Below are 11,439 nucleotides of genomic sequence, written 5' to 3'. Positions count from 1 at the left end.
TGTGTGTGTATATATATATATTTTTTTTTTTGGCTGATGCTGTGTTTGGGCTTTAAGTTGTGAGAGCTCAGTGTCTACAGATTTGTCTTTAGATAAAAACCAAAGCCAGTGATGCAGCACGTTACAGGCCCCACTCACTTTACACAACAGGTCTACCAAGTTTTACAGAGTCCTGTTGTGTCCAAGCACTACTATACAAACTACACAATAGCAAGACAGACCCAGTCCCCTGCCTCATGAAGTTCTGTCTGGATAAAGGAGTCAAAGCAATACAGTCAATGTAGAGTCTCGTGATGAAGGGGTAAATTCAGCTCTACAGGCACTCACAGTGGGTGCCTAAGGACTTGCTGGTAGGCAAGGAGAGTAGGGAGTTCTCTGCTGTCACCTCAACCTGTCAGGTAAGGATGAGCCAAGAACCATTCAAGAACTAGCTCTCATGGGACCTAGAACGCACCAGAACAGGTGAAAAAACCGGACTGGTCAGCAATCACGGGTCTCCATTGGCAGGTTTTAAGGCTGAATTTTCTCCTACATATAACATTTTTAGGGTAAAACAATGTTTTTTTTTAAATGTATGTTTGTAGGAGCTTTAACACCACTGCCTTTTGTGATTTCTTGTTCACTTGTCTCTGCCTCCACGGCCAGGTAACAGTCTCTTGTGGTTGTCATGCAGCCAAAGACGAGCGCCCACATTCTTCTGTGGCTGAGCGATATGCCATGGTTTCTGGAGCTCATTCATGTCTTGTCATATGTTCCACACCTGATCAACAGCCATACCACCTACAACAATGTAATTCATTCCACCAGTAACACCCCCCCCCCAATTTCTACCTGGGAAACTGCCAATGTTCTTGTTGGAAAACAAGCACATTCTTAAATGGTTTCACTGTCATGTCAAATGAAGTAAGAGGATGTTACTATTCTACCCTTACTCATCACCAAATCCGTTTCTAGGACCCAGTAAGTATTTGTACTTATTTACAAGGATTTAGTAACCAGTGGGGTGTTAGGTAATGGCTTTAATGTATCCAAGACTTGGTGATGTCTCAGCCAAGGAAATTTTATTTCTTCTGTGCTAAGACAACACATAACCTCACCTACGACCCTTGGGCAGCTCACCCCCGGGAGGAGTGATGTTTCAATGCTATTTAACCCAAGGAGCCTATGGCTGTCCCTTACAGAATGATTTTTGGCCTTCTCACTAATTTTCCTAATTCTGGGAAATGCAAAGTATAACAGAAACATAAGCTAAACACTTTTATGAGAAAAAAATTAGTAGAGTAGCTTTAAGAAAAAGGAAAATAAAAACCAAGTTAGGAATCCATTAGCGTGTCTATCAGAAGTCATGATGACTAAATTTCAAAGCACTTTTCCATGTGGGGAGGAACTGTACTATATCTGACACCACCATGTCACTACCTTACTTTCTGAGGCTAGATGTGCTGAAAGCCCTAGAAGTTTATCACTCATGAGAACCAGACTGGCTGTGACACTCTACCATCTCTTGACACCATTCTTGGTAACATTAATGGTGTGTAGAGATCTCACTGGCTCACTCATTTCTTCACCTGACCCCTGGGGACTGCCTCAATCCCATGTTTGTCCCTACTTCTACATCTCTGGGATCCCAGAACTTAGGAGTTATGGCTGGAGATTCATAATACCAGCCTGGACTATTCCAGCAAATCCTAGGCAAGTCTGAGCTATTTAGTGAGATCCTGATTCAAAAGCATTTGCTTTTATTTTTTAAATATAAAAGTTCCTGTTTTCTGAAGTTAGAATGCGAGTTATAATTATACATTACATATCTTATTATGAATCAGTATTTCTTTTGAGAATTGGCCTGAAGTCTAGCCACAGACAAACATACCTGCGGATACCTTTTGGTGTTTCTCCAATGATGAAGGTAGTGTGGTTCGTACGGTAGACATCTTTCTTTTTCTGGATTACAGGGTGGGATATGAACAGAGGAGAGGAAATGCCTCCATCACTTGGTGGTTGATCTTTCTCAGAAGGTGTCACTATGTTTGTGTTCACCTTATTTTTGTATGTCTGAAAAAAAAAAAAAAAAAGGAAGTCCAACCTAAGCCTGAAAAAAGTTTTGGGTTGATGACAAAGCATGTCACACTTATTTCCCAGACACTTTTTATAGTGAAGCAGATCATATTATCCAACTGAAGCAACTATTGGAGGGTGTCAGTTAACACCATTAAAAGGACAGAATACAGACAAATGTGGTATTGTCTACTGTCAAGGCTATAGTTGTATTGACACACAGGCTGATCGCTACCACCCTAAGGATAATAACCAATGATTAAATGAATGAGGCTCAGAATTGGTCTGTCTAGGCCAGATGTGGTTGTGCAGACCTATAATCTCAGCAATTTGGAGGTAGAGGTGGGTGGATCAGGCACTGAAGGTTATTCTGAACAACATAGGGCTACTAGGTCAACATGAGCTACCTGAAACCCAATTTCAACAAGTAAGACAGGACTAAAGAGATAGCTCAGGAGGAAGAGACTCTTGCATAAGGCCCTATAAGTAGATCCTACAAGGCAGGAGAGAACCAACACCAAACACCTGTCCCCTGACCTATATATGTATGTTATAGCACACACGCATGCACCATAAATAAGTAAATATTTAAAATAAAACCAAAAACAGTTCACCTAGTTTTTAAAATTTTGCTTTTCTAAAAATTATGTTGCAATTTATGTTTAATTTTACATAAGCACATAAACTAGAAAAATAAACTGATATGTAACAAAAAGAAAAACTAGTTTTTAAAGTACTTCTTGTCAATCTGTGTTAGGCTAATGCATATTCAATATTTTTAAAATATTGTCTACAGTTTGTAAGTTATAAAGAAAACCAAACTTACTTTACAATAATTTTACAGCTGTTTGTTTGTGTATTGACATAAAATAGTGGGTAAGGAAAAAATGTTATATGTGTCTAAACTCAATGATAAGTGTGACCAGGTGGAAAGTTCTACTCCATTCCAAAAATAAAAATAATAGATATAAATTTACAACAACAGAAACATATTTAAGTTTAAAAGTAAGAAAAATCAAGCCTTCTAGGTTCAAAACCAAGAAATGACAGAGCAACGAGTGAGAGCTCAGCAGCCGCAGGTTAGCACTCTAGAACCCTGCCTGAGGACCTACAAGGGAGCTAGCTGGGGGGGATGGACATGATTTAATGCCCTGCAATAAAAAAAACAAAAAAATAGGCTGGGAAGACAGCTTCATTGGCAAAATGTTTACTGCACAAGCATAGAGATCTGTACTGGGTGGCTGGCTAGACAGCTTGGAGGGGTGAGGTACTTGTTGTAAAGTCTGATGACCTAATTTTGATTCCCAAAAACCACTTGTGGATGGAGAGAACCAACTTCTGAAAATTACCCTCTGACCACTGTGGCACTAGCACATATGCACAGATGTATCTTAACTAAATAAAAAGTATTAATACTTCTACTAATAAGAGAAGATCCAAGTGTGAGCCACAGAACTCATCAAAGCTGGGTACTGTGTGCAGACTTGTAATCCTGATGCTGGGGAGGAAGCAGGCAGATCCTAGGGCTCACTGTCCCCAGGATGACAAGACACTTATGTGCACTCCCCTCCCCACAAGAAGGACTGCTGATTTAAAAATTTAAAGCTAGACAAGCCTAAACAGGCATACAGAATGGAGGCTGGGGCTACCTTCTTACTCTAGACAGAAAGAATGACTAGAGACAAAACAGAATGGCCAGCGGGTTTGCAACTGGAAAATCTGATTTTGTATATCCTGAGTGGTAAGAAAAGCTATGCTGAAAATCACATAAAAAACTAGCCAAGAAGCATTGAAGACCAGAGTTCAATGAGGTGCAAATACCAGAACAGTATAGGAAAGTTTGGGATTTGGTGGGGAAAAGAATTCAGAAACTTATAGAACACTAAAACCCCACCACTGTTAACCCACAGGTGCAGCCAATATGAGAGCTCTATTTCAGGATGACAATGAATAGGATGGCCTGAGGGACACTTTAGAAGAACTTAGCTGGAAAGATTAAACAACCAAACAAAGACAAACAAATAAACAAACCCAGCAAGGCATTGTATAAGCACACTTGAGACAGATCAAATACAAACTTCAAGAAAAAAATTAAAACAAAATAGAAACAATATATGGGTTAAACAGCCGATAAACAGATCTGCAATGATAGTTGATAAACTAGGAGAATGAAGTGATTTAGAATGTAGTACAGGTATTGAAGGGAGAAGAAACAGAAAACATACCTTGAAATTCAAGGAAAGAATAGAGAAAATGGGAGATAATGCAACCAAAGGGCAAAAACTTAAAGAAAACTTCCAATTAAAAAAAAAAGGAGAGAGGAAATTTACTAGGAAAAATGAAAATAAATGAGGAAACATTCTAAAACCTACTGGAGGGAGAGAGAGTAAAAAAGAATCAGCAAATGTAAGTAATGTAAGTAATGTTTCTACAGAATAGGGCAATGTCTTCAGCATGCACACAAGGCAGCACCACCTAAAATCACACACCAGTCCAATGACAGCTGACAATCGCTGAAGCCAGGCCCTGTAGTACCTGCCTGTACTCCCAGCTCCTTGAGAAGCTGAAACTTCCAGAGTTAGAAGACCATTTAGAGACTGTGTTCATTTAGCCCCTCCTTTCTCTTGTTTAGCGAGTATAAGTTAACTTACATTCACACCTCCCCCCAACTCCTTAAAGTAACTATACAAACCATTTCTACAGAAGATAAACAGACGTAAGTAATGATGATGCAAATGGACAAACAGTGTTAGGCAGACAGCAGACAGCAGTCAGTAACACTGAAAGCTGCTTCGCTAAGGTCATCAGGTTTTTAACATCAGATTTTTAAATTGTCTGAAAACATCAATAAAGAGAGGAAAATACTGATCTTTAAGATAAATCCAGAAGAGATGTTATGTATTTATTTCCATTAGAAACAAGATGAGGGCTACAAGTTACTGACAGCTTCTGATCTCTAGAAATGAATATTCATTATTTTAAGAGATGAGGATGTTAATATGAGTACAAAGAGAATAAGTAGAAAGAGCAACTGAGCCAACCAAGCACTCTCCTTCCCCTTACAGTGTGATTTCTGAAGCCATGGGGAGATGGTGCCTGGCAATGGCTCTTTTCAATTGTTTATGCAATTGCTCTTTCTGACATTTCAAAGCTCACATTTTATACACATCGAAAGAACCAGTTTTATAAATCCTTCAGGAATTCAGCCTTTGCAAACACAGATGCTGGACATATGGGTCATTAGACTTTTGTGATATAGTCCACAATTTAAAACAAGATTCTTAAAAGGAGAAAAATCATTTTCCCTCAAATGAATTCTACAGCCTATCTTTTATTATGTTTAAAAAGATGTTTCAGGTTGCTACTTAGTAGATAATTTTACCATTTTATTGAAATTAGGTTGTAGAACATAAATTCGTATTTAGTCGAACTGTATTAAGATTTCAAGAATATATGTGCTGTCACAGTTATACTAAATTATAAGTATGGAAAGGAGGTAGTGAATTATACTCTGATTGCTGTTTAACAAGTTACCATGGTATTACTGGCTTGAAACAACGTAAACTTCTGACCTTACATTTCTGTAGGTGTGTCTGACACGGGTCTCACCGGGCTAAAATCAAAGTGCTGGCAGAGTTACGTTCCTTTTCTGAGGCTCTATGGGACAATTCATTTCCATACTTTCCTAACTCCCAGAGGCAGACCACAGTCCTTGTCTTTCTCTAACACGTCTTTCAGGGTCACACCACGTTATGAGTACAGCCAGGGAAGATTCTTCTTATGCGAATATACTAAGCCCAGCCAGATACGTACAGCACATGATTCTTGTCAGTTAGCTAGTGTCCCTTAATGGTATCCATCTAGTTAATTCAACAAGGTAAGCTTGATTCAACCTGAACTTGATTGCACCTATAACCTTAATTCTCTGTTGGCAGGTAGGGTAACATTAATGAGCTCCAGAGTCTGGCCCTGGCAGGAATCTTAGAGATTAGGGGACTTTTTCTTACTAAGAGTCCTTTGCCAGTGTCCACTGATCCTATGAAGGTTCTGGGACCACAGAGAAAGGTACTCTTGAGCCTTTTGAAGCTCCATTTGCAAGGTGTGTATGTGAGCATCCACACATCTCTTAGACAGAAGAGCCTAGGATGTTTTATCATTACCTTAAAGTATATGTAAGCAGAAAGAATTATGAACTGCTGGTTTATACAGCTCCATTTATATAGTTTTAAAAATCCATATTCCTTTTGAAAAATTAATTTATAAGCATCTTGGTGTTCTTGTTATAGAGGTGTCTTCACTGTTTTATCACAAAGTAGTATAGCGAACTCTTCATAACAGCTGAGATGGGCAATTAATGCCCATGAAGCTTCAGCTGCACTGATAATGTGTGGCCAGAATAGAACAACTCTAGATCATGTGAGCTGAAAGTATGGATAACATACTGACAATGAGATAACACTAAAACTCTAGAACAAAGTAGAGTAGGAATTTAAAGAGCAATACTGTCTCCTTTAACATTAGGACAGAGAGGAGGCAAGCTAAAAGCACGTTTCCTCTCTGGAAGAGTAGGCAAACAACTGGATCACTGTGTTAAAACTGGATGGAGAACTTTGCAATTAAAAGGTGAAGGAAGAAAGCAAAAGCCTGTTTCTGCACAGCCATAATTATTCCCCTTTCTACTGATTAGTGAATTGGTTGAGACATTGTTTCAGTATTTGCTCAGGCTGGCCTTGAACTCATTATATAAGTCCCATGCTAATCTTAAATTCCTATTTCCTTGCCTGTCTCCTGTATGCTAGAATTACAGACACGAACCTGGCATCTCTAATATTTTCTCCAATTTTTTTTTTTTTTGCAGTTTATATATGAAATGCTCCTACAGGCATATGTGTTTAAACATTTGGTCCCCAGCTGGTGACACTGTCTGCGGAAGCTGTGGAACCTTTGGAATGTAGGCTTTGCTGACAGACATAGAGTATTAGGGCTCGCCTTAAGGGTTACAGCCTGGCCCTGCTTTTGATCCCCCCCTTCCTGACTTGCCACACTCTTCTGCTGCCACGAACTCTGACATGCCTTCCCACCATGACAACTGACGCTCTGAGCCAAAATCTGTCTTCTGTTAAGTTGCTTCTGTCATGTATTTTGTCAGAGTGACAATAAAAGTAACTAAGGCAGCTGGTTAAAAATATCAAGAATAGGGGACTGGAGAGATGGCTCAGTAGACAAGAGTACTTGCTGCTCTTGAAGGGGACCGGGGGCCTGATTCCCAGCACCTACAAAGTGGCTCACAACCATCCATAACTCCAGTTCTAGGAGATTTAATACCATCTTCTGACCTCTGTGTGTATCAGATACGCATAGAAAACACATGAACTGATGATGATGATGAAGAGGAGGAGGAGGAAGAGAAGGAGGAGGAAGAGGAAGAAGAGGAGGAGGAAGAAAAGGAGGAGGAAGAAGAGGAAGAAGAGGAGGAGGAAGAGGAGGAGTAGAAGGAGGAAGAGGAAGAAGAAGAGGAGGAAGAGGAAGAAGAGGAGGAGGAGGAGGAGGAAGAAGAAGAGGAGGAGGAAGATGATTAATCTTGAAGCTGGGCATGCTGAGGTGATGGACTTTTGTAGTTCCAGTACTCAGGAGTAGAGGTAGAAGGTTGTGAATCTGAGGCCAGCCTGAGCTATGCAACAAAACCTTGTATCAAAAGAAAAAGAAAATTAAATCATCTCAAAAGAAAAATTAATAAAAACATTTCATTACTGAAGTACTTTCTCAAGGTGAAGGTACTAACATACTAATGGTTTGGAAGCTGCCATTCCACATAAATTCTGAGTTCTAAGTATGGTTATAGTAAAACTAAGAAAGGAGTTATGAAAGTAAGACCCTTGTTTACTGCTCACTGAGTAGGAGAATCTCTGCTAAACTCTTACTTTAGAAAACATCACACTTCCAACAGCCAATCACTTGGTAAATTATGCAGCACTGTTAGTTATGCTCACTATATTATCTACATTAAAAAATATCAAATCTAACTTTTAGAATCTTTGTTAAAAAATAAAACTTACTATACAAATTTAAGAAATGGAGCAACCACTCCTCAATATAAACACAAAGTTAAATAAATCTGATGAAAAGATATACTGAAAATCAGGAAGTTACTCATAAAAGTGAACTTACCAGGACAGTAAAGTAATAATTGTAATTAATAAGCACTAAGTAATATCTCTTCCTTCTTTGGGCATGAGGAGTCTACATCAAACACTCAGTTGAAAGTGGGAAAATAAGGGAAAACTCCTGTCCCTTTAGAATTTTAGATTAAGACAAAAGGTAAACAGTAGGCTAAGCTAATTATGTGGATCCTAGTCTTATTTATATCACTAAAACTTTAAATACGGTGTTGTCGTTACAAAAATAATTGCTATTCAAATTCAACTTCAGTATATAAAAGTTAGTCTATATAAAACACTTCTACAAAGGACAATTGTTCTAACGTAGGTTGGCCAAACCAGTCTTCCTATCTACCAATGATTAAACACTAAATTTGGAAATTGCTTACTTCAAAAACTCCATAAATAACTGCTTTGCAATAGCTTTGATAAAGCTAATGAATCACTGCTGATTTTTCTGATTTACCTATAAAATGTGCTTCAAAACATAAAACTGCTATTTAAAGCCGAATAATGAAAATATTCCTGACTTGTGATTTTTAAATTATAAAAGACACATGTGAGGATAGTAACTAAGAAGGCACTTGTGTAGAGATATGTTCACTGTGTACCCTCCCTTCTCTCTTACATTACATAAGAGCATGCTCAGTTGAATCTTATGCATTTTGTACACTCTGTAAATCTGAAACTCAGAGTAATGCAAATCAACCCTTTTCCACTTAGAAAGATAAAATAGGGAGGAAAAGCACACAAAATCTCCAAAGCAAAACTTGAGAAAATAAATGAATCCATACTCTGTCTTATCAGCCATAATTCTGAACAACTCACATCTTACTATAGTTTCAGGCTTACATCGGTGATAGCATGAAAGTCATTTATCATCCTGTAACAATATGAAATAATCAAATGTCCTTGGATAATCTCGATCTTATCTTTTTAATGTTATTTTTACATTCATTTATTTATTTTGTATTCACATGCCAAAGCATGTGTGTGGAGGTCAAAGGACAATTTTTGGAGTCAATTCTTTCTATCACAAGGTTCCAGGGTTGGTGGCTTTTGCCTAAGTTGTCTCACTAGCCCTCATTCCTTTAGTAAAGTACATGATCTGTAATCAAAGCAATAGACCTAAGTCAAGGGGCCTTACTTTTATTCAAACAACAGTTTTGTATTTCAGACTCAACTAAAAAAAGGAAAGCTACAGCTTTTTCAATATGAAAGGGTTAAGAGGTCCATCTACCTCACAGTGCTGTGATGACACCTGTTTATCTGGCCACGTGTGGAATGTGTATATTAGAAAACAGCCCTGTATAGTTCAGAGAATATTTATAAACAAATAAACAAACAAACAAATCTCCTTTTATTAACATTACTTAAAATGAAATATAAATTTGGAGGTAAGCTGCTAAAGAAAGGCTCTTATATAGAAATGAGAACTTGACAGGGAACGGCCCTCATAACCACATCCTGTAACAAATGGGTCAAGAGATTAAAATCCAGGAGAGTGAAGAACTGCTTTTTTTTTTTTCTGTTTTGTTTTTTGTCTCTTTTTTAAAAAACACAAGGTTTTTCAGTGTAGCTGTAGGAGGCCTTAAAACTAATGATGAAATCCAAGCTGGCCTTGAACTTGGGTACTTTTGCTTCAGCCTTGTGGTTATACAAGCTTGCCACCATGAGGCCAACTTTTGAAGATAATCATGAAGAGCCTTGTTGTGGTTTGAATGAAAATGGCCCCCATAGGCCCATAGGGAGGGGTACTACTGGGAGGTGTGGCTCTGTCTGAGGAAGTGTCCACTGGGGTTGGACTTTGGGGTTTCAGAAGCCCAAGCTGGCCCAGTACCCTCTCTCTACTCTTGCTGCCTGCAGAACCAGATATAGAACACTCAGCTAACTCTCTAGCACCATGTCTGCCTGAATGCCACTATGCTATCCACTATGACAATAAGGGACTAAACCTCTGAACTGTAAGCCAGCCCCAATTAAATGTTTTCTCTTGTAAGAGTTGCTGTGGTCATGGTATCTCTTCACAGAAAAAAAATCCAAACTAAGACAAGCCTTTAGTTTCTATTTTACAGAAAAGGTATTATAGATAAGCTCTCTTGGGACTAAGTCTGGGACCACATTCATAACTAGTACACAGTATCTCCCCAGCTCACCTCATCCTACACATTGCAGAGAAAGGCTGCTCACAGTGGTGCACAGGCAGGATAGCCTGTCTGTGGCAGGCTACCAGGAACTACTGATATCTTTGACTAGGCAGATGAAGAATGGATCTAGCTATGGAGCTGGTCCTTTCAGAGCACACAAGAAAAGTGGACATATCAGCCATACTGATGTCCTCAAAGCCAGGTGGTTAGGTTTGATCAGTAATGGCAAACTGGAACTAAAGGGAGATTTTCAAAGGCAGTGGAAAGTCATAATGGTAGAAGGCTAAACTCAGAATGCTGGTTCTAAGATGAATGAGGGGTCTGCCTATGCCAGGAAAGTCTGGGGCCTACAGCTTGTTCCCAAGGCTAAATAGTACTAAGCATACTCTAAGGTCACCATCATGTGTGGCCCTGCCCCTCCATCATCCTGATCACACCAAATATGCCATGAAGAATACAAATCAAGTGTTCTTTCAGTTTCTGTTTTCATCAAGCCTTCAACTGTGAAGTCTGAAGCAGCAATGTTTTGTTTACACATCTGTTCAAACAAAAGACTTAAAAAGAGATCTCTATGGTTAAGGGCCAAACTGTAAGCACATACAAAGGCATAAATCGCTTATCTTTGCAATGCAAGGAACTGGGAGAGCTTTCAGAACAGACAGAACAGTGAAAGAAAATGCATGCAAATGGCAGCTGGACCTAAAGTGATACAACTGTTTAACGATCTTTGTGCAACAGTGAAAAATACTCAAATTAATTATGCAATGTTATCATACTTTAGGTCTCTGTATTCAACAAAAACCTAAGGCTAGAAGCTACTCCTGAACTTTAAACCACTGTCTAGGAAAAAAACTAACTGGTTAGAGGATTCAACCCAAATACATACTGAAGTCACATTTTCTGCATATATTTAAAACTGACAGTCAGGTCTGAAAACATAAGCAGATTAAAAACACAAACATGTTGTGGGAGGAAGAGGGGACTGAGGTTGGCAACTTTAGCTCCTTTCCCCCAAGGAGGTACAGTAGCTGCAATCTAAACCTTATTTTGTGTTAGTTTTAATGACAGGATCTCTCACT

The 11,439-nt window shown here is 38.8% G+C and overlaps 1 protein-coding gene across 1 annotated transcript in view; it reads right to left on the bottom strand.

The window, feature by feature from the left end:
* The window catches only part of Ercc6l2 (ERCC excision repair 6 like 2), an 82,342-nt gene that overhangs the window by 3,520 nt on the left and 67,383 nt on the right, over positions 1-11,439 (bottom strand). The window contains exon 18 of the mRNA XM_028781252.1: positions 1,871-2,052. Coding sequence (XP_028637085.1) covers positions 1,871-2,052 — 182 coding nt within the window. The remainder of the gene's footprint in view (positions 1-1,870; positions 2,053-11,439) is intronic.

This window comes from Grammomys surdaster, unplaced genomic scaffold, assembly GCF_004785775.1.
Source record: "Grammomys surdaster isolate TR1022 unplaced genomic scaffold, NIH_TR_1.0 375, whole genome shotgun sequence".
In the NCBI taxonomy this organism is placed as follows: domain Eukaryota; kingdom Metazoa; phylum Chordata; class Mammalia; order Rodentia; family Muridae; genus Grammomys; species Grammomys surdaster.
Note: the sequence above shows the minus strand (reverse complement) of the source record. Positions and strands in the feature narration are given on the sequence as shown.